The 23,855-nt window shown below is 41.8% G+C and overlaps 1 protein-coding gene and 1 pseudogene across 4 annotated transcripts in view; both read right to left on the bottom strand.

The window, feature by feature from the left end:
• ZDHHC17 (zinc finger DHHC-type palmitoyltransferase 17) overlaps window positions 1–2,338 on the bottom strand; it is a 92,407-nt gene extending 90,069 nt beyond the window's left edge. For 3 of the 4 annotated variants that reach the window (XM_032296232.1, XM_032296250.1, XM_032296259.1), the window contains exon 1: window positions 1,621–2,219. In XM_032296232.1, the coding sequence (XP_032152123.1) occupies window positions 1,621–2,204 (584 nt within the window). In that variant the 5' untranslated portion in view covers window positions 2,205–2,219. Of the gene's footprint in view, window positions 1–1,620 lie in introns of all 4 variants that reach the window. The other variant, XM_032296240.1, reaches the window with a different exon arrangement.
• A 3,964-nt stretch (window positions 2,339–6,302) lies between these two features.
• LOC116554831 lies at window positions 6,303–23,148 on the bottom strand (annotated as a pseudogene).
• Window positions 23,149–23,855: the final 707 nt, after the last annotated feature.

Here is a 23,855-nt window from a genome sequence, read left to right as displayed (position 1 = left end):
ATATATATATATATATATATATACACACACACACACACATACATACATACATACATACATATATCAGCCGGGCATGGTGGCGCGAGCCTGTGGTCACAGCCACCTGGGAGGCTGAGGTGGGAAGGCCACTTAAGCCCTCGAGGTAGAGGCTGCCGTGAGCTGTCACCGTGTCAGTGCACTCCTGCCTGGGGGACAGGGAGAGACTCCATCTCAAAAAAATAAACTGGAAAAACATTTAAGTGTTTTTCACAGGAAGAGATGAATAGAAATCACTTAGCAACATTTTCAAGGCAACATCTAAAAACTACTTTGTCTATTTCTTGACGTATGTTAGGGCCTAAGTGAACCAAAAGAGATGTGTATAATGCCGGTTCTGAAAATGTTACCACTTTGGTCAAACAAATGTTTAGTCTTTCTGTATAGTTCTGTTTGTCAGAAACCCAGAGTAGCCTTTTCTGTTGAGACTGGCACAGGTATATATTCGTAAGGAACTGTCCCGTGTGTTTTTGATAAACCAAAGTAACCAATGAGAGGATGGTTGAGTATTAACACATAACATAAATGGGTGGTTGTCATTATTCACTTTTTAACAAAAACTAGTGGCGTGGTACAAACCCAAATCCAGAAAAAAAACAGAATCACTCTATAGCAAAGTAACCAGGTAGAGACTTCCATGTTTGTTCATCCTACAATACAACGACTGTCATCCTTCAACCTCACGAAAACTACCCGAGTTCTTCAGGCAACTGTGCCGCTGCCCCATTCACACATCACTGTGGATCACTAAAAATCAGAATGCATCAAGAATTGCTTCCGAGCCTTAACTAGCACTAGCTCAGCTACAAATTCGGAGGTAAACAAATACATACTGTGACTGACTGTGGAGAGGAGCACTGTTTACTTACATGGGAAGACACTCATTGCACTCATGTTGTGATGGGAAACGTGTTGCAGTGCCCACCCCTAGGCTCCTAGAAAAACGGTACTCCGACAAGCTAATGTGAGTGTGTGAGTGTGGGTCTATTCCCAAAAGTTTTGACCTCTCTTTTTCATCGCTTAAGGACAAATGCTCAAAAAAGGACACCCGACACAAGGTGCCCGAGGTGCTGCCCATGGCATTACTTGGAAGGACATCATTATGCCCATGAAACTGTCCTCTCACAGTGGGCTAAAAGGAAGCAATAGGCACGGTCATTCGCCCCGGCGAAGGAAAAAGAAATGAAAACCAGACGCGCTTCGACCTGGCCCCGAGAGGCTTGGAGTAAGAAGACAAGGGGCTAAGCTGCGATTCAAAAACAGCACCAACCCCCCCACCACCACCCCACGCCTCTGCGCTCAAAAGCAGCGCGGCGACACAGCAGAGCCATCAACATCTCCACCTCTGTCCTCCCGGCACAGCCAGCGACTGCGTCCCAGAGCCCGCCCCGGTCGGGCCCGCCCCGCTATCTCCTCCCCCGTTATCCGCTCACAGCCGCGCTCGGGCCTGGATTCGCCTCCCCACCCTCCCCAACTTCGGCACGTCCCACTACCACACACACGTCGGCCACCGCCCTCGGCGAGTCCGGGGGAGAAAAGCTGGAGGGCCGCAGGACAAGGAATGCACTCGGCGCGGTTCCTCACCTCTGGGTGGAGAAGGGGTACACAGCCCGCTTCAGTATCGTACTCATCCGGGCCGTCCGCCATCTTGGTGTTAAATCCCTCCTCCCGCTGCATGCCGGGAGAGAGCGTTTCACCCTCCCGGGGCTCTGGCGAGGCGGAGGGCGAGCGCGGGGCGAGCGCGAGCCCCGCCGAAGGCGACGTGGGCCTCCTCCTCCTTCTCCTGCCCCTGTGACGCCCCCTCTGCCCCCTCCCCCCTCGGAGGGCGCGGGTTTTTCCGCGCGTGCGCGGAAGCGCGGCCCGGCCCCGGACGGGAGCGCGCTCTGCTGCACTGCGCTGGGGCCGGCGGAGGGCTCTGGGCGTGGGCGCCGCGGCTCGGGGGCGGGTCTCGGCCGGAGGCAGAAGTGCACCTCTGGCTGCTCGCGGGCGGCGGCGGGACGGTTCAGACCGTCGCTTGGGAAACCTAGCGGCGGCTCGGGAGCGAGAATTGAGCTCCGGACCCGCACGCAGCACAAGTCTGGAGCCCTAGGCAGCCAAGAAGGCCCACGCGCTCCCTCTTCCGCTCCGGGACCCCCGGGACCCTTCTTCAGAAACTCGGGCAGAGCCATCAGCCAACTCCAGGGAGGTTTGGGGCCGTCGGGCTTTAGTCGAGATGTGCAGCATTCCTGAAGACGAAAGCAGCTCCCCTTTCCTCCACACTCGAAAAGGTCTCCCGCAACCTATGCCTCCAGGGGACGCCCGGGTTTACCATGTATGCAACTCAGGGCTTCCTCTTAGAGAACCCTTTATTTTTATTTTTTTGAGAGAGTTTTGCTCTTGCCCCCCAGGCCGGAGTGCAGTGGCGCAATCTCGGCTTACTGCAACCTCTGCCTCCCGGGTTCAAGCGATTCTCCTGCCTCAGCCTCCTGAGTAGCCGGGATTACAGGCTCCCACCACCATGCCCGGCTAGTTTTGTACTTTTATTAGAGATGGTGGTTTCACCATGTTGGTCAGGCTGGTCTCGAACTCCTGACCTCAGGTGATCCACCCGCCTAGGTCTCCCAAAGTGCTGGGATTAAAGCCTTGAGCCACCACAGCTGGCCGAGAGCCCTTCTTAAAATGATCCCAACCTGCTGTCAATCGTCCTGAATTAGTACCACATAAAAAATTACGATCTCAAAGCCCACATAACTCCATCTGCAACATTTCAGTATAACCCAGGAATTCACAACTGAAACCACTTCAACTGAATTCGCTGAAATGCAAGCCAGATAAAAAGACTAAAGCCATTTTTTAAAGGATTTTAGGGTGGTATGCAGGAGGTGCTCCCTGTAAATGGGCTGATGGGACAGTTTTAGAAAGCATTTGTCTTTCCTTTTAGCTGTTAAAAATTGTAAGTCCAAACAGCTCAGAGGACGATTTCGCAGAGATCATGAAAGTTGACCTATTATTATATAGATCCAGGTACTAATCTGTCTCTGTTAAGGCCAGAAACCACCGGAAAAAATCCTGTACTCCGTCAACATCAGGCTAATTTGTAAATCAAGAGGGAGGGCACTCCAAAGGAAACGTGGATTGCCACTGAAAAAGGGAGGAGGAAGCCTCCTTTGTAAGATTAGTTTCCCACCAAAGGAGTCTGAGGAGGGTCTAGGGAGAGCGGGAATCAGATCTGGATTGGACGCCGTTTCTGCGGCAGGATGAAGAAAAGCTAGGATTTACGAGGGATTGGATACTGTCTTGAGGATACAGCAATTTAGTAATAAGGTATCTCCAGTAATAAAGTAGCCACGTGTGCTGGGGCTCATTAGTAAGAGAGCAGCAGTCACTCAAAGAGAGGTGGGTATGGCGTGTCATAGCTACTGCACGGCTATGGGAGAAAGAAGTTTCTCAGCAACTTTGCTGCTGGCTTTCTGTCTGTCCTCCCAGAATAGCTACTTTTTCTCTTTTCAGTCCGAGCTGATTTTCATTCTGTTCGTCCTGGCCAAAACTAGGAGGAGTTATCTTTTACAGCTAGATGGACTGAGGCCCTTGAAGTACCGAATTGCTTTCAGTTGTATGTTAACATGGACAGAAGGCATTTTCACTCAAAAAATCTTTTTTTTTTTTTTTTTTTTTTATAGAGTTTCGCTCTTTTTGCCAGGCTGGAGTGCAATGGCACCATCTCTGCTCACCACAACCTCTGCCTCCCAGGTTCAAGAGATTCTCCTGCCTCAGCCTCCCGAGTAGCTGGGATTACAGGTATGCGCCGCCACGCCCAGCTAATTTTGTATTTTTAGTAGAGACGGGGTTTCTCTGTGTTGGTCAGGCTGGTCGTGAACTCCCAACCTCAGGTGATCCGCCTGCCACGGCCTCCCGAAGTGCTGGGATTACAGCCGTTAGCCCCCACGCCCTGCCAAAAATCTCAATTTTTCACCTTGCCCCTCCTTACCTTTATGTCTTGCATTAACTGGAAATAGAAGATGTGAGTAAAGAAAGGACACTCAATGAAAAAGTTAAGTGGCATAAATATTAATAAAGCACTAAATGAAGTGAGAGTGTAAAGAAACTAGGCATGGAGAATTGGACACAATGTTTCATGGGTACCTGTGTATTAGGAATATTGGTACAGGTACATGATGTGGAGTATTCATAAAAGAAATGTTTAGCCTTCCCTGCGAAAATCAGTAAATCAGTTCACTTTAAAATCTAGAGCTCTAGTTCATCTCACAAACAAGCCATCTGGACCTTCTTGCTCAGTCTCTACTGGGTCCATGGCCTGCTTTACTCATTTTCATTACCTGCCTGGCTCTGTGAACATTTTTACTCCTGAGAATTCTACAATTCAAACATAGAGAAAACAATAAAAGCAGCTGAAAAGTTGGAACAACATAACCAGGGTCCATATCTGTCTTGCTTACTGCTGGAACATTAAAATAGTTATTAAATGAAGCACTGAAGAAAGAATCATTCTTAGGAAAACATGTTGAAGTTGAATCTTGAAGTAAACCCTTTAGATATAATCAAGATCCATCTTGATAACGATAGAGTTCTTATCTATAGCTCAATTTGAGACAGTATATTCAGGGAACTATAAAGACAGCTAAGAAAGTACACTGATTGGATAGATTGGCAAAAGAGTGGCATAGAATTATGGAGGAATGCAGAATAGTGGCTAAAAGAGAATAAAATTCAAAGAGAAAAAGACCTTGGTAGAGAGTAATTGTGAAATGAATTTAGAAGCAAACAGATTGGAAGGCACAGGGCATTGTTGTATAAATATAGTTTCATATGTAACTTCAGAGACTGCTGAAGCTCAAGCCAGCATTAGAGATCATCCAGATTTAGTCCAACTCCATCATTTCACAAAAAAGGAAATGATGGGGAATTTAAGAAATCCTCTTAAAGTCACAAAACTAGGTGGTAGCAGAATCATCTGGACGCCTCCTGAATTTTCCCCATTTAGTACTCTTGCCTCTACCACAAATTTCTTCTGTTATTATCCTCAATGAATTATCACTTGGTCCTTTTAATTTTTTTATTGTAGTGAGAACACCTGACGCAAGATCTCTCTTAAATTTTAAAGTGCACGATACACTATTGTTAACCATAGGCACAATGGTGTACAGCAGATCTCTAGAACTTACTCATCTAGTACAAAAGAAACTTTATACCCGTTGAACGGCAACTCCCCATATCCTTCTACCCTAGCCCCTGACAACCACCATTCTACTGTTTCTATCAGTTTGACCATTTTAAATACCTCACCTTTGGTCTTCAGTGAGTGGCTTATTTCACTTAGCATAATGTCCTCTGGGTTCATCCAGGTTGTCACATAAGGCAGAATTCCCTTCTTTTTAAAGGCTGAATAATATCCCATTGTATGTATATACCACACTTTATCCATTCATCCATCAGTAGACATTGAGGTTGTTTCCATATCTTGGCTATTGTGATAATGCTGCAATTAACATAAGAGCGGTTTTATCTCTTTGAGATCCCAATTTCAATTCTTTTGAATATATAAACAGAAATGAATTGCTGGATCATATGGTAGTTCTATTTTTCATTTTTTGAGGAACCATCATACCATTTTCCATAGCTGCTGAACCATTTTACATTACAGTGTACAAGGGTTCCAATTTTTCCACATCCTTGCTAATACTTACCTTTTGGTTTTTTGTTTTTCATGATAGCCCTCCTAGCAGGTGCGAAGCGCTATCTCACTGTAGTTTTGATTTGCATTTCCCTGGGGATTAGTTATGTTGAGCATCTTTTCAAATACCCGGCCATTTGTATTTCTTCTTTGGAGAAATATCTACTTAAGTATTTTGCCCATTTTTAAATTGGGTTATCTGGGAGGTTTTGCTCTTAAGTTGTAGGAGTTCATTGAATAGCTTAGATATTAATCCCTTATATATATGATTTACAAATATTTTCTCCCATTCTGTAGATCATCTTCTCACTTTGCCGATTGTTTCCTTTGCTGCACAGATGCTTTTTAGTTCAATTTAATTCTACTTGTCTAATTTTGCTTCTGTTGCTTGTGCTTTTGGTGTAATATCCAAGAAATTGTTGCCAAGCCCAATGTCACAAAGTTTTCACTTATGTTTTTTTCTAAGTGTTTTACAGTTCTAGATTTTACATTTCAGTCATTAATCCATTTCGAGTTGATTGTTTTTTTGTGTGTGGTGCAAGATAAGGGTCCAATTTCATCCTTTTTGCATATGGGTATCTACTCTTCCCAGCACCATTTGTTGAATAGAATGTCCTTTCCCCTTTGTGTATTCTTAGCACCCTTGTCAAAGACCAGTTGACAATATATATGTGGGTTTATTTTGAGGTTCTTTATTCTGTTCCATTGGTCTGTATGTTATGTCTGTTTCTATGCCAACACCATACTGTTTGAATTACTATAGCTTTGTAATATATTTTAATATCAGGAAGTGTGATGCCTCTAACTGTGTTCTTTCTCAAGATTGTTTTATTTATTCAGGGTCTTTTGTGGTCCCATATGAATTTTAGGATTTTTTTTTCTACTTCTATAAAGAACACCATTGAATAGGAGTTGCATTGAATCTCTAGATCACTTTCAGCAGTATAGATGTTTTTTAAATATTAATTCTTCTAATTCATGAACACAAGATGTTTTTCCATTTGTGTTTTCTCTCATTTGTTTCATCAATGATTTGTAGTTTTCAGGATACAAGCCTTTTGCCTCCTTGGTTAAATTTATTCCTATTTTATTTTTCTTGATACTATTATAAGTGGGATTGTTTTCTTAATTTTCCTTTTCAGATAGTCCATTGTTAGTGTGTAGAAACAACTGATTTTTTTTTATTTTAAGATCATTTTATTAAGTTCAATGATGAAAGCTATCAGAAGTATATTCTTTTGAAAATAATTTTTTCTTAGAAAAAAAGAAAAGAAAATTAAAACCCTCTGAGCATAGCCACAGATGCTATGGCAGTCAAGCCTCTCTGTGGATGGAGACAGTCTATTAGTCAGCTGAGTCACTCTCTGGGTCAGCAGGATTGTAGTCTGGATCATCTCATTATCCTCCAGCTTCAAGTTATCCATTTCTTGGAGGAAAGACTCGTCTACCTCCAGGTTGTTTCCAGAATCCTCCAAGAACTGGATATCAGATGTGTCAGAATTATGATCTGTTTCGAATAGTTGCTTCCCACTTGATTTATTTTTTCCTGCTTGTTCTTCTTTCATCCTTTTTAATTTCCAAGAGTTCTACATCAAACTTGGCTTTCCAATTAAGAGATTCTTAGTTGTAACTGGAGTACCTGGAATAATTGCTTGTTCTTCTTTCATCCTTTTTAATTTCCAAGAGTTCTGCATCAAACTTGGCTTTCCAGTTAAGAGGTTCTCAGTTGTAACTGGAGTACCTGGAATAATTGCTTTTCAGCTTCTTCTCCTTCTTTTTCTTTTTGTTTCTTATTCTCTTCTAGTTTTTATCTGATCTATTTCATTTAACTTTTCTTGCATAGCTGTCACTAAAGATTATCACCATACCAAGATTTTCTTCTATAATGCTAGTAATTTTAAAATGTTTGAGACAGCTTTATCTTCTAGATTTGCCTGTGAGAATATTTCATAAAGGAGAGCTTCAGCTGGGTATTTTTCACTGTATGTAAACTTGAGAGTAGTGTGGACAGTTTGATCATTTTCTCCAGCCTCAGATGTCACAGTAGTAGTGAAGCTGGGTGGATTTTCTGATAATACTGTGAAGGAGTGAGGCTAGATGGACTCCAGAGCCTCCAGCTCGTTTGCTGCTCTTTGCCATAATCTGTGATTGTGGCCCATGACACCTAGGCAGCACAGGGCAGCCGAGACAGCGGCTGTGTCAGGAGAGCGGGGGGAGTGGCCAGACTACTTATTTTTGTATGTTGATTATTCATCCTACAAATTTACTGTATTCACTTTTTTTTTTTTTTTTCTGAGATGGAGTTTTGCTCTTGTTGCCCAGGCTGGAGTGCAATGGCGTGATCTTGGCACACTGCAACCTCAGCCTCCTGGGCTCAAGCGATTCTCCTGCCTCAGCCTCTCGAGTAGCTGGGATTATGGGTGCATGCCACCATGGCTGGCCAATTTTTGTATTTTTAATAGAGACAGAGTTTCAAACCATGTTGGCAAGGCTGGTCCCAAACACCTGACTGCAGGTGATCCACCCACCTTGGCCTCCCAAAGTGCTTGGATTACAGGCGTGAGCCACCATGCTCAGCCCTGTATTCACTTACTAGTTCTAACGTTTCACAATTACTTATTAAACATTTGTTCTGTGTAAATGTTGGAATCACTAACCACAACATAGACAGAGATACTTTTTAAGCTATCAGGTTATTTGACTCAACTAAATAAATAATCATAATACTTTGGATTCTAACCAAGTTTATTAATTATAAGGTTTTCTTCTAAGTCATTTCACATATTTGTTTCATTGGATTGTGGACTAAATAAATACTGACTACTTAGAGCTGGAATGAGGCACAGCGTTTGCTATTTTGATAGGAGAAAGCAATCACACCTAACAGTACTCTACAATCCTATTTTAAGTGAAGTGAGGACAGTTTTTTTACACTCATAGTTTTTAGAGTGATGTAGATAAAAACAAGACTGGAGAATTAAAGGGAATATGTAGAATTTACCATATGTGATAGTCATCTTTCAAGAAGGCCCCCAGTGATTCTTGTCTCCTGGTATGCACGCACCCTCCCACTCTGAGTAGAGCTGACTTGTGGAACCAATGAGATATTGCAGGAAAATGGTGTGTGACTTTTGAGTCCAGAGCATAAAAAGCATCCCGGCTTCTGCCTTGTTCTCTCTTGGATCCCTAGCTGTTGGCGAAACCAACTGCCATATCATGAAGACATTCAAGCAGCCCTATGGAGAGGTCTGCCTGGCAAGGAACTGAGACCTCCTGCCAAGAACCAACACTACTTGTCAGGCATGAAAGCGAGCTGCCTTAAAAGCTGATCCTCCAGCTCCGGTCAAGCCTTCAGATGGCTGCAACCGCAGCTGACCTCTCAACTATGAGTTCATTAGAGACTCTGAGCCAGGACCACCCACTTAAACAGCACCTGGTCTCCTGACACACTAAAACTGTGTGAAAATAAGTATTTTTCTGAGATGCTAAATTTTGAAATAATTTGTTATGCAACAATATAGTATAGTGTGTAAAATGTGAAACCTCCAAAATCATATACAAAGTTCTATGTGTACAAGAATCCAGCAAGATAAAAAGGTTTAACCTGATTTAGTAAAACTGGTTTATTTCTAAACTTTGCTTCCATAAAAGGAATGTGTGACCTATTTTGTTGATATTTTCGTTGGGGGAAGAGGAGGAGGTGTGTACAAATTTCTCCTTCTCCAGGAGATTTGAAGACAGTGGTTCCCATTTGTGAAGAGAATCAGTGCTAATAACTTAGGGTCAGCCTTCAAGGGCCATCAATACCCTTATGAAACAGAAGAGAATGGGACTTTGTATTAAGAAATAATGAGTATTTGAAGCAACAGTGTATATATTTTAAAGTAAGAAGAGAGCAAGAATATGGATTGCTGGAAGTGAACTTGTCTGACAATGCATCCTGCTTTCAGGAAATGGAGATGCACCCAGAGAAGAAAAGAAGATTCACCTGCGAGAGCAAGATTCCTCGGGAGCCTCATGAATCAGAGAGCTCTCAACACTCAGAGCCTTGCTTCATTCCGTGAGAGCAAATTTCTCTTTTGCACCAGCACTCCATCATTTCACTACTTCTTAGGAAGTCAAGGTGTGGTCACGGCAGCAGTCCCACTAGGTTTTGCACCCTCTGCAATGTTCCAGGGCATCTGTAAGCCCAAAGGGACCCCCTGAGCACCCACAAGTAGGGAGGTCTGATAATACCAGAAAGGCTTGACTGAGCAAGTTTAAGACCCTCTCCTCCTCCCAACTGAGATAGTAATCAGTGAAAGCACTTCTTATATGGGCATGCACACTTTTTCAAGGGAGAAAGCTTTCATTAGAGTTTCCAAGGCATATATGATCCAAAAAAGGTTGCTCAAATCTAGGATAAATCCATATAAATCCACCTTTTTATTTAAAACACTCTCACTCTGTTGCCCAGGTCGGAGTGCAGTGGTACGATCTTGGCTCACTGCAACTTCTACCTCCTGTGTTCTAACTACAGTATTCCTGTGCCTCAGCCTCCCAAGTTGCTGGGATTAAAGGTGTACAGGGCCATGCCTGGCTAATTTTTTTGTGTGTTTTTAGTAGAGATGGATTTTCACCATGTTGCTAGGCTGGTCTCACACTCCTGACTATTCGTGTGCTTCATGTACATTATTTTACTTAATCTTCATAGGAAGCCTAAGAGGTAGATTCTTTTATCTTTCTTTTACGGGTGAGTTAACCCTTTACAGGGAGTTAACATAATGACAACATGGGATCTCTAATGTATGGGTAGTCTGTAGACATCTACACATTAGGTGGTTTGCAAACAACTAATGATGGATCAACAATTTCTGAAATCAAATATGTAGACAACAGCTAATAGGCCATGAATTTGATATATGCTAGTTGATTATGTGTCATGACTGGACAGAAAGACATACTTTTGTTGCTTTGAGATTAGCCCTCTGATCCAATGTCAAATACACTATTTACTAACTTTTTTATAACAATTCAACAGTGTCAGGAAACTATTTTTATAATTGGCTATAATTAATGCATAGCTGTAAGAAAAAGTAAATGAATGTTTTTAAAAATAAAGCTTTTAGATTGCTATGATCAGGCAGTTAAAGCAGTTGAGAGAAGCTTTATGCCATAGCCTTGTGTATAAATTAGGGGAAAATGGAAAAAGTCAAAACATGCTCTCAATGACCTCCCACATCTTTTATACACCTCTCCCTATTCTCTGCTTGCCCCTGCTATATCGACATATACTTAAAGTCATTTATGTTTCTCTGAATGGCCTCTGGACTATAGGACTAATGTCCACACATCACTCACCCAAACCCATATTGGGAACAAATTGAGTGTTCTTTGCATTTTTGTCTTTACAAGAAAAAAGGCTATTGATTTGGCTGTTATGAATAAGTAGGAACTGGCCTGATGTTTACTTTCCTCCCACCCCTGATTCTAGGCCAGGACACTTTGATGGTTCAGAGATGCTTACCTTAGGAATGAAAAGGGTGACAGTTATGGTGTTGAGTGCCTTGACTCAGCTATGCTGGACCCCTGCCAAAGCTCCTGTTGAGGAAGATATTAAGAGTAAACTTTTGACCAGGCACGGTGGCTCATGCCTGTAATCCCAGCACTTTGGGAGGCCAGGGTGGGCGGATCACAAGATCAGGAGTTTGAGACCAGCCTGGCCAACATGGTAAAACCTCATCTCTACTAAAAATACAAAAAATTACAGCTATCTAGGAGGCTGAGGCAGAAGAATCACTTGAACCCGGGAGGCAGAGGTTGTAGTGAGCCGAGGTTGTGTCACTCCACTCCAGCCTGGGTGAAACAGCAAGACCATGTCTATAAATAAATAAATAAATAAATAAGAGTAAACTTTTAAAAATCAGAACTTCATTAGTACAGTATAGATGTACGGTAACTGTTGTAGGCCTAGACTTTTATCGGACCACTTCCAGAAACTTCCCCAGCCAGCTCTCCCTGACCCTTTCCCCAAGTTTCTGGTGTGTCATTGTAGGGATGTATTCTGACTGGTTTATGTCCTAAGGTTATTTCATCAGGAACCAGGGGCTCCACTCATTGGCTTATTTACACCTTGGACTCAAACTTAACGGTGGAATTCTAACTGTAGTTGGCTCAACTGATTTATGTTATGTAGGAGACAGTTTAGAAAGTCAATATTTTTCTATCCTGATTTCTCAGGCTAGACACACTACCTGCATGTGCTGTCATCATAAAGTCTATGACCTAAGGAAAGTTACATAAGTTCTCTGTGCTTGCATAGTTGCCATGCTATTTATTTTCATCTTGCTGACGCTTAGATAGTTCTGAGAGCCATTTCATTTGTTGTGATATTGTGTGGGGGACTTTTTAAACTTCTTCCCTTCATATCTGAGCCCATTTTGGTTTTCATTCTTAGTTTCTGTTTGAGGGCAAAGTATTTCATCTTTTGTTTACTTTTCTGTACCTCAAGAAAAAGGGTGTGGAAGAGATAAGCATGGCTGAGAGAAGCAAGACACAGGCTTAGAAAACCTGGATCCTGCTCTCTTTGCTGAGTTGTTGTTCCCTCCATCTAGATGAGAATTATATCTCATTCCCATTGGGGAATATCCCCAGACATTAGTTTCCACATCTTAGTGAGTAACTCCAGAGCCTTCACTTTCATGAGAGTCAGCCCCATAGTTTACTTTTCCCATCTTGCTTGCCTTTCTCTCAGCCATTTCTATCAATGTACAGTGAGAAAATGGAACATGGAAGGAGACCCACTGAGTTTGCTTCTCTACAAATTTGGGGATATTCATGTGAAGCTCAGATTTTGGTATATTTATCAGTAGAGCTTGAAGTAGGTAAATGGATGAGAGGGCAGAGTCAGGATATAACCCATTCATTCTTGTCAGCTCTGTTTCATAGTATGTCTTTGTGTGCCTGTCTTTTATGTTTCATTTTTTAACTTAAGGATATGCCCCCTTCATTTGTTGGTTTTTGAATTGGTACATTTTCTTGATTTTGCTTTGAACAGATATTAAGGTAGAAAATGTCTGTGATGTAGTTAGCCCTTTGGACATCTCAGAAATCCCCCAAACATGTGAGATTTCCTCCACAACTGCTTAGCTTCTGATATGCTGATAGAATCAGGTACTCTAGAGAATATTTCCAAGTCACTGAACCCGAGAGTCCCCTTAACTCATCTGCCCCTCATTGTTGAGGTATATTCTTTCTATAACTGGTTACTTAATTCATTGCATGATTTTTCCTAATTTTAGTCTCTGAAATTGATCTTAAATTCAACTTTTGATATACTTGCTGTTAGATTGGTTCATCATGGAAGGCACTGGGGACTTACAGATTTCCAGACATTACATAGACACAAATTTGCATCAATATTGGATGGTTCAGGGATTCCCTAAGCATGGTCCATGGACCCCACATGAAAAATCCCTGCTTATGATACATTATAGCTTTAGTTCTTGACTACTGTATTTAACCTATAAAGAAATTTGGGAAGTCATCTGGTTTATCCTACTGTCTTCAGACAAAATAATTCTCCGCAAATGTGGTGTAGAAGAAAGGCTGTTTTAAGAAACCAAACGCTGGTTCTGGTTTTACAGTTGATTAACTGTATGATCTTTGTCACTTTAATTTTTCAAACTCAGCTGTCATCTGTAAAATGAAGGTTTTGTAGTAAGTGCTCTCTAAAGTTTCTTTTTGTTTTGAGAGACAGTCTCACTCTTTCACCCAGGCTGGAGTGCAATGGCGCTATCTCAGCTCACTGCAACCTCTGCCTCCCAGGTTCAAACCATTCTCCTGCCTCAGCCTCCCTAATAGCTGGTATCACAGACACCCACCACCATGCCCGGCTAATTTTTGTATTTTTAGTAGAGATAGGGTTTCACCATGTTAGCCAGGCTGGTCTCAAACACCTGACCTCAGGTGATCCACCCACCTCAGCCTCCCAAAGTGCTGGAATTACAGGCATGGGCGACTGCACCCGGCCCAAAGTCTCTCTCATCTATATAATTCTAATAAAAATATTATCATCCTAGATGGTTAATAGTTTCCTTTTAAACTGTCATAATGAAAAGTCCACAGTCTCTGCAATTAACCTCTGCTTTGTTTTGTGACTGTTTTTATGATCTGAAATTTCTTCCTGATTTTTATCCTAAATCCGTCACACTATAGATCTTTTATTTTTCTCAGTTCTCTTAACAGTCTATTTTTCTTCCTTACCTAAATCATTCCCAGAGAGGTGAAGTCTTACTAGTGAAACCTTAGAACGCACTTCCATCAGTAAAAATCCTTTTTCCGACTAGTAAATCATTAATGCACATGGTAAATGAGACGAGGCATGGTACTAACACCCAAAGGCAGTCCATCAGAAATTCTATCTCTCCGAGAGATAAGAGGACCTAAACTGTTGTAGTTGCAGTATCTGGTATTCCTTGTTTTTCTATGGTAAGTTTTACCCTTCTAAGCTTCACTCACAGAGAAGATGGCATGGCTAAAGATCTTTCACTAAGAAAATAAAATAAAAGTGAAATCATCTGAATTTAGGGCCTTATTGCAGTTTAGATCATCAGCAATGAGTTGGCAGATTGTCATATTCACACAGAATCCTATTCAAAATACCTACCTATCTAGAAAGCCAACATTTTTTTCCTTTCTTTATTTTTGAAATTATTTTTTTAATTCCAGAAGTAATAACTGCATATACATTAACATTTTTAAAAAATATAAGGATAGATAATTAAAATAAAACAACGTTTTTCTTCCCCACTCATTCCAAAAACACTTCCAAAAATTTATCATGATTAATGGTAGTTTTTCCAAAATCTTTAGATATATGCATATATATCCATAAAACATGACATGTTAACTGTGCAAAAACTGTTCCACACCTTGCTTTTTTCATTTAAGAATTTGTCTCAGATAGATTTCTTGTTTTGTGTGTGTGTGACAGAGTCTTGCTCTGTCACTCAGGCTGGAGTACAGCGACACAGTCATGGCTCACTGCAGCCTTGACCTCCCTGGTTCAAGCGATTCTCCTGCCTCAGCCTCCCGAGTAGCTGACTACAGGCACGCACCACCATGCCCAGCTAATTTTTGTATTTTTACTATAGACGGGTTTTCACCATGTTAGCCAGGCTGATCTCAAATTCCTGGCCTCAGGTGATACATTCACCTCAGCCTCCCAAAGTGCTGGGATTACAGACGAGCGCCACCACACCTGGCCATCTTAGATATCTTTCCACGGTAGCACTTACAATTCTATTTGATTCTATTTAATGGCTTACATGGTATTCTCCTGTGTCCTTTTAACTCAGTCAGAATATTTTGGGCTTTAAGTAACAGTTAAATAAAGTGGCCTCTATAATAAAGACTTTTATCATTTCTCACAACAAGAAGTTTAAAGTCAGGTTAATTCAACAATTTCATAATATCATAAAGATCCAAGTATGCTTCAGGCTAATTCAAGAGCTCAGTAATATCATGGAGATTCAGTCGGATTCCTTCCTCTGTTCTACTATTCTCAGCTTAAGGTGAGAAACCACATGTCCTCAATATGGCTGCAGCAGCTCTGGGCATTACGCATCACACAGCTGTATCCGCAGGCAACAAAAGGACTATTCCTTCTCATGGGCCTCTATTTTGAATTAAGGAACATTTGCAGATCACATTTGTCAGGACTTAATTACATGTCCATGCTAAAACCAATCTTTGGCAAAGGAAATGAGACCACCCTAATTACCTTCTATGAGGGGTTGGGAAATGATGGCTTATGGGTAAAATCTGACCCATTGCCTGTTTTTGTATGGCCTGTGATCTGTGAGTTTTACATTCTTAATGAGTTGGTAAAAAAAATGAAGACTATTTTGTGATGTAAGGAAATTACATGAAATTTGCCGCTGCAGTGGCTCATGCCTATAATCCCAGCACTTTGGGAGGCTGAGGTGGGCAGATCACCTGAGGTCAGGAGTTCGAGACAAGCCTGACCAACATGGAGAAACCCTGTCTTTACTAAAACTACAAAATTAGCTGGGCATGGTGGCACATGCCTGTAATCCCAGCTACTCGGGAGGTTTAGGCAGAAGAATCACTTAAACCTGGGAGGTGGAGGTTGTGGTAAGCCAAGATGGTGCCATTGCACTAGACTGGGCAAAAAGAGCAAAACTCTGACTCAAAAAAAAAAAAAGAAAGGAAAGAAAATTACATGAAATTCAAAGTTCAGTGTCTATAAAAAAAGTTTAGGTATTCGTAAAGAATGTTTTTACACTACAACAGCAGAATTCAGTAGTTAGAACAGACACCATATGGCTCACAAAGCCTAAGATATTTACTATCTGGTCCTTTACAGGGAAAGTTTGCCAATGTCTGGCTTAGACCATCACCTCAAGCCAAGGAGCCTCTCCCTTGAACACAAGAGTATATAGTCATTAAGCACAAACAAAATTGAGGCTTTCCCTAGCAAGGTTCGAAAGGGGAAGAAGAAATGGATTTGGATAGGTAGTCAACAATGTCTGTTTTTGTTACCACACATTTTCTCAAATTGCAATCAGCTCTCTGAGAACAGATTCATCTTTAAATGAATGTTCCTAGATAACAGTGACTTATGCATCAAAGTTGGAAAGTGAACTCGTTTTCACATTGCTTCAGTTTAGGCAGAAGCTTTTGTAAAGGGATTAATGTAATTATTTCCTTGTTGTTTACAAAAAGAAGTCCTAGTTGGCATGCCACATAAAATCTTCTGTATCTCATTCCTGTTTACGTTTCCAACATCCCCTGCCACTGCAAGCTCATCACTCTGTTGCTCTTTCCATTATGAAATGCTTGAAAGTCCTAAATTTACAAAGACTTTTCCTGCTACATTGACGTTGTCCATGCTATTATTTCTACCTGGCACGCTTTTCCTTCTTGTCCACCTGGACAATTTCTTAGGTGAACGTTTATGACCTAACTCAAATGTTACTTTCTTTGAAAAGCCGTATAGGACCACATTTAGGGCTCTATCTTCATTGTCTTGGTCTGGGTTGCCTAAAAAGAACCTGAGACAAGAGTTTTCTCTCATTCATTTATTTCTCTAATTCATTAATAACAGGGAGCAAGAGTTGCGGGTAGGAGACCAGGAGTAAAACACGACAAGAAAACCAATACAAAGGTGCATTATTGAGCTGGTTGCCTTTTTAGGCAGTGGGGACTTGGACCTGCTGAAGAGCTTCTGAGGAACCAGAGTTCAGAATTGTTTGCTGAGACACAGAAGAGGGGATAATCTTATCCCCTCCTGATACGTAGTTGCACCAGGGAGTGTTCACTCCCTCATACTCCCGTGTTTGTACAGCAGAGAAGCCTCAGGGGAGAAAGCAAAAGATACCTAGTGCAGCTATCTGATGTCATCCTGGCTCAACTGGTAGCTATGGGTATGAAATGGGCAAAAGATGTCTGATACACCCTATAGTGTGTATTACTCAGATCTGCTAGGAATGTTCATCATATGTAGTCTATCACAGAGCCTTCAAGGTGGTAACTGACAGCAATGCCTATGGAAAATATTATACAAGAGTGTTAGAGGAACAAGCAACAGTTCCTGATGTTGTAATCATTTTCATAATTGGTATTCATCTTCTCTCTCTTCCACCACTACTTGACCTAGGTTGTTTGCCTAGTGGATATTCCAGCTCGTCATCCTGGAGAGGCTAGTACCCTTAGTTGCTTTGATCTTATTGGGTAAGGGCTGTTGCATTTTCTCATTTATGATTATCACTGGGTGTGAATGCACATTGATACTCACTGATTAGCATGTCCAATTGGCATGATGTCATCAGTACAGCACAATATTCTGCAGAATATCAAGTTAATTAGTGACCTATGGATGATGTATATTGTGATGGAGAGCAAGAAAGTTAACATAGTCCTGCAGCAAGCAGTGAGTGTGTGCTGCTCTTCTTCCCACATAAAAGATCACTTCTTTTGCTCCTTTTTCTCAATAGGGATTGAGACGAACCTATTCACTAGAGCAATAACCATGTATCAAGCACCAAAGACTGTTGTTATGTTATAGTAAATATACAACCCCTCACATAGCACCTATGATTGGGGCTATTTTTAGGTAAAGTTTACAGTAGTCCACCATTATTTCCTATGATGGATCTAGTTTTTGCACTGGCCAAACAGACTAAATAGGCGAATTCAACCAACATGTCCACATCCATTGAGTCTTTGAAGGTGACACTAATCTTTATATTTCTTCTCAGGAAGTTGTATTTCTTCTAATTCACTGTCTTAACCAGTGAGAGTGTGCAGTTTCGGGGACCTCCCCTGATTGTTCCTAACATAATAACTCTTACTACACACCAAGAAACCAAGGTGAGGGTTCTTCCAGTTGCTAAATTTAACCATTCCAGTTGTTCACTTGGGAAACTAGGGATATAAGCAGAGGGTGAGTCTGTTACTCTGTTAGACCATAGTGAGGTGAACCTGGGCCATCTGTTCTCTGTGAACTCCCACTCGACCTGGACCTGTGTTTCTAGCTTCCTGGTATTAACATCAGCTCAGAACCTATATGCAACTAACCTCGAAATGTTTAAATGGTTACCTTTATTTTTCTTTTCTTTCCTTTTGCTCTTTTTTTTCTTTTGAGACAGCGTCTCGCTGGCTCCCAGGCTGGAGTGCAGTGACACAATCACGGCTTACCCACCGCAACCTCTACCTACCCAACTCAATCAATCCTCCCCACCAGCCCCCGGAGTAGCTGGGACTACAGGCATGCGCCACCACACCAACTAACTTTTGTATTTATTGTAAAGATGTGTTTTTGCCATGTTGCCCAGACTGGTCTCCCACTCCTGGGTTTAAGCAGTCCCCCTGCCTCAGTCTCCCAAAGTTCTGGGATTACAGGCCACCATGCCCAGCTCCCCAACCTTTTTCTTTCAATGTCCAGTGATATGGTTTGGCTCTGTGTTCCCACCCAAATCTCATCTTGAATTGTAATCCAAATTGTAATGCCCAGGTGTAGAGGGAGGGAGCAGGTGGGAGGTAATTGTCTCATAGGGGCAGTTTTCCCCATGCTGTTCTCATGATAGTGAATGAATTCTCATGAGATCTGATGATTTTATAAATGGTAGTTTTTCCTGCATTCTCTCTCTCCCTCCTGCTGCCTTGTGAAGAAGGTGCTTGTTTCCCCGTCACCTTCCACCGTGATTGTAAGTTTCCTGAGGCCTCCCCAGCCATGAGGAACTGCAAGTCAATTAAACCTCTTTCCTTTATATATTACCCAGTCTCTGGCATTTCTTTATAGCAGTGTGACAACAGACTAATACATACAGTTTCTCCATAAATGGATTGTCTTAGTCTGTTTGTGTTGCTGTAAATTAACCTGAGGGCTGAGTAATTTATGAAACAAAGAGATTTATTTGGCTCACAGTTCTACAGGCTATACAAGAAACATGGTACCAGCACCTGCATATGGTGAGGGCCTCAGGTTGCTTCCACTCATGGTGGGAAGGGAAGCCTGTATATTCTGAGATCACGTGTAGAGAGAGAAAACAAGGGAAGAGGAAGAGGTGCCAGGCTCTATTTAACAACCAACTCTGTCAAGAATGATTGGAGTGGGAACTCACTCATCCCTGAGGCAGGGCATTAATATATTCATGAAGGATCCACCCCCATGACCCAAACACCTCCCAAATAGGCCCTATCTCCAACACTGGTGATCACATTTCAACAGGAGATTTGGAGGGGACAAATATGCAAACCGTAGCATGGAAGTGTGTCCTTTTGTGGAATGAATGGGAAATATGTAGTGAATATACTTGTGCTATTATTACAGGGCCTTTACTCAGCTTTTCATGCAGGTGATGAGCTCTGGTTCTGAGAAGTCACTTAGGCCTGTAAACTGGCTGAGGGGTTGCAATTTTCCATTGAGACAGCTGGCATCAGCCCTCTGCTCACCAGCTGTCAATGTTTTCTTTTTATGCATATAAGTCAAGTAATATCCCAGTGTAGGCTCATTTAACTTGCCCCAAGAAACACTATAGTCTTATTAGTCACTATCACAGAGCGCTATGGGTGAAGACATTCTGGTTACTACTCTGGCCTTGCAGCCCATTATTGTAATTATGTACTCTTTCCTTCTGTCAGTCAAGCACTCCCATCTGGCCTTGGCTATTTTGGATTCTTATCAACCCAATTGATACTAGGGAGTCCAGTTCCATAGTAGCATATCTTATTGTCAACTACAGTGGATAGCCACCACTGAACTTTTCAAAGGTGCCAGTGGCACCCTCACCAGTGTATTTCTTACTTCCCTGTAGATGGATATGTCCTCTGAACACTTAGAAGGAATATTTGATCAGATGGTGGGTTCTCAGGTCATATATTATCTATTTAACCTTCTAACATCCTGTAACCTTCTGGCACCTTTCTCAAGGCAGTCAAGGCACCTCTAGAATCTCTCCCTCATTTGCTATAGGCCCTCATCCTGTCCAGGCTCCAGGGAACCATCCCAGCAGTATATTAGGTCCAGCTGCATGTGTCTTTGCCACATTATGAAACTCCCAAGTGTTTTCCAGAGTCAGTAAGTTCTCTCCTGTCCACCTTTATATTCTCCCCTCCCTGGCCTACCACTTTCAAGATCTTCTCCCATGCCTGTATCCCCTTTTCCTTCAGGTAAATATTAGCCAGGTTTACCATTCTTTGTTTATGTATACGCTATTCCTCATCTGAAGTACTTGCAGGGTCTCCACACAAGGGGAGGCTGTTCTGCTCCAGCAAAGCAGAGGGAGCTACTGGTTCTAACACAGAGTTCAGAAGAATCTGGGAATGGAAATTTCTCAAGCTTGTCCACCTAAATCCTATCATTACAGGTCTCAGAATTCCATTCTTTCCCTACCAGGGCCCTGCCTTTGGCATAGAAGACTCGTCAAGGGAGTGCATTTCCTTTGTAGCTATGATACCTTAAAGGTCAGTCCTAGGTCTCATTATCAGCACAGTTTACTCTAGGGATACAGAAGGCAAGCATCGTTTTAAATACTACCTTAGAGGCTTTCTGTTTTACACCTGTCTTAAAAGTTGGTAACTTGAACCTGTAGCTTAAAAAAGGGTGGTGGGAGAGGGTCTTAATGAGCCCTTAACAAAAGATCCACATGTCTTGCGATTACCATTGCCTTCAAACTGTTCAAAGGTCATTCCTAATTCCATAAGCAAATGCTTGACTTTCCACCTATACCTTATCCCAATCATCCACCAGTGAAAGTCTTGGTGATGCTGATTCAGGCAAGGGATTGACACCGCACACTATTTCCACCAGCAGTGGAGGAGTCTAATTGGTGAGTAATTCAGTTCCAGAATTCCTTCCTGGGCAAAATAGGTCTGCTTTCTAGGTCTACTCCTTATATCAAATGTCTTAGGTTCCCCCAAAAGGCAGAGTCTGAGACACGGGCTTCTATACAATGGGGTTACTTTGGAAAGTGATTCCAGGAGATAGGAGTGGGGACCTGGGTGAAAATGGTAAATGGACAAGAAGAAAGCAAATCCAAATAGTGTGCTATTGAGCTGGTCACCACTATGGGAAACTGGAGTGTGGTCCTGCTGGGGGCCCTTTGAAAAACTGCATAAAGTGGGCCTCAGAATTGTCAGAATTGTCTGACACAGGAGAGATGATCGATTCATAAGTTCTACCCTTCAGTGGTAGAACTGAAGATTGCCCCAGGGAATGTTCACTCCTTCACTTTTCCAGTCTGTGCATGTGCCAAAATAGTTGGATGGGTTTCTGCAGACATTCTGCATGGCGGTTGCAGGGAAGCCTCACCACAAAAAGAAAGGGATGCTCCCTGCACTTGAGGCAAGATGATGTCAGAGCATAGTTGGCTGCAACAGCAATTAGTGGAGCAAAAAGGCGGCCAAGAGAGTATGAGGAAGGAATAAGAGATGCTTGATAAACATGTACACCTATCTTATTGTACTAGTCGGACTACATCACAGGTATTGCTCTGTGAGACTGTCACCAATCCTAGATGCCAAGCACTTTTTAAAAAGGGACATGGAATAAATTGGCATTATGTTCCTCCTGAAATGATGCATTGAGAAGAAGACAATGTCACTTCTTTGGTATTCCTGCCAAAAGGCATATCTTAAATGTAATCATGAGGAGACATCTGATAAACCCAAATTGAGGGATGTTGCACAAAACTTATAGTCTGTACTCTTTAAAAATGTCAATAACATGAAGGATAAACTGGGGAATTGTTCCAAGTGAAAATAAAAATTGAATACACCATCTAATCCAGACTATGTTTTGCTATAATAGACATTATTTGGGGACCACTGGCAAAGAATTTGAATATAAACTGTAAATGAGACAATACCTTTGCATTAATGTTAATTACCTGATTTTAATCATTATTCAATGGTTATGTAAAAGAATGTCTTTGTTTTTAGGAACTATATGATGAGGTATTTAAAAATAATGGAGCATTATGTCTGAAATGCTCAAAGAGAAAATGATAGTAAAATGTTAATGTTTAAGGAATCTGAGAATGGAAATGACCTGTTGCAATTTTTTGCATCGTTACAATAACAAAGGTCTGTGATCCAACTGATCAAAATAGATGTCCCTTTAGCAACTAAGATAGACCCTAAGGTTAAGGAAACAAAAGTTACCTACACATTGAGGGTTCAGATCTTGGCTGGCATGGCAACTTCCTAAATTCCTATGGCTACAAAAAAAAAAAAAAATCTACACTCTTGTTAAACTCCCTAACCAGGCAAATTATCAGACCCCTCCTAACTCTAATTTGCCACCCCAGACCACTACAACTCTGAATGAACAGAGAATCTGCCTTACAAACATTCTTTCCTAATAAGCAACTACAGACCTTAAGCCAGCTTTAGCCAGTTTATAAAGACTGCGTACAAACTGTCTTTGTGTTCCATACTTCACGTTTTTGTTTTTATTTTTTGTTTGTTTGTTTTGTTTTTGCAGTTTTTACAGTTTATTTAAACACAAAATGTGCACATGAGCTGTCTGCTCATTTTCTTCATTACACAGCCTGGCATTGGGGTTGGTGACTCTGATGGCCCGCTGGGCAGCTCTTTCCACGATGGCTTTGTAGTTCTTGGAGGAAACATTGTGAGCAATCTCAGCACAGTAAGATTTGTTGCATATCAGCAGCACTTCCAGCTCCTTCACGTTGTGGACCAGGAACTTCCGGAAGCCATTGGGCAGCATGTGCTTTGTTTTTTTTGTTGCTCCCATAACCAATGTTGGGCATCAAGATCTGGCCCTGGAACCTTCTACAAACCCTGTTGTCAATACCTCTGGGTTTCCACTTGTTACGCTTAATTTTGACATATCGGTCTGACTGGTGCCACATGAACTTCTTGATTCTCTTTTTGACGATCTTGGGCTTCACAAGGGGTCTGAGGGCGGCCATGATGCGGAAGAGGAGACAGCTGCCACCTCCATAGGCAGCTCTGAGGAAAAAAGCTAGTTCACCTTTTGATGTAAAGATCCAGTTCCACCTAATTCTAATGCTAAAACCTCTCCCCAAAGTGAACATGAGATGTATGTTGCATGCATGTTTGTCCTTTGTACATGTGCTCAACTTCCCTCATAAATATGTATAGCTTTTCCCCTAAACCTACTGAACATGTATGACTTTATTGTGTAATACAGACCCTCTGAGGCATAAAACCCCAACCTGCCTTTTCCCTCTTTGAAGAGAGCATCTTTGGTATGCACTAAAGACTGTTCTTTCTCAGTTTGCAAACTGGTATCACCAATAAAGCTCTTCTTTCTACTGTTTAGGCACCATGGTGCCTACATATACATGAATCTATACATATATCTATGAAGCACCTAGCACAATGCCTACTGTCATATAGTAGGTTGTCAGTAAATGTTCTAGAAGTCAGCAGAGAAGTGCTCTGAAATAAACCAAGGGCAGGTTTCTAGATGACCTAGCACTTCATTTTCCTATGATGATAATTCAGGACACCCTGTTTAGGATTTGAGCTCTTTCACCATAAGCTAACACAGAATTTCCAAATGAAAACTGTGCTTTAAAAATGTAGATTGAATCAATGGGCAGTTAGGCAGCTATATAAAAATACAAGGATTATATTCTTGGGCAAGTGCAAA

The sequence above is a fragment of the Sapajus apella genome, unplaced genomic scaffold (assembly GCF_009761245.1).
Source record: "Sapajus apella isolate SASKATOON/1434 unplaced genomic scaffold, GSC_monkey_1.0 scaffold2, whole genome shotgun sequence".
Classification (NCBI taxonomy): domain Eukaryota; kingdom Metazoa; phylum Chordata; class Mammalia; order Primates; family Cebidae; genus Sapajus; species Sapajus apella.
This window is presented reverse-complemented; position numbering and strand designations above follow the sequence as displayed.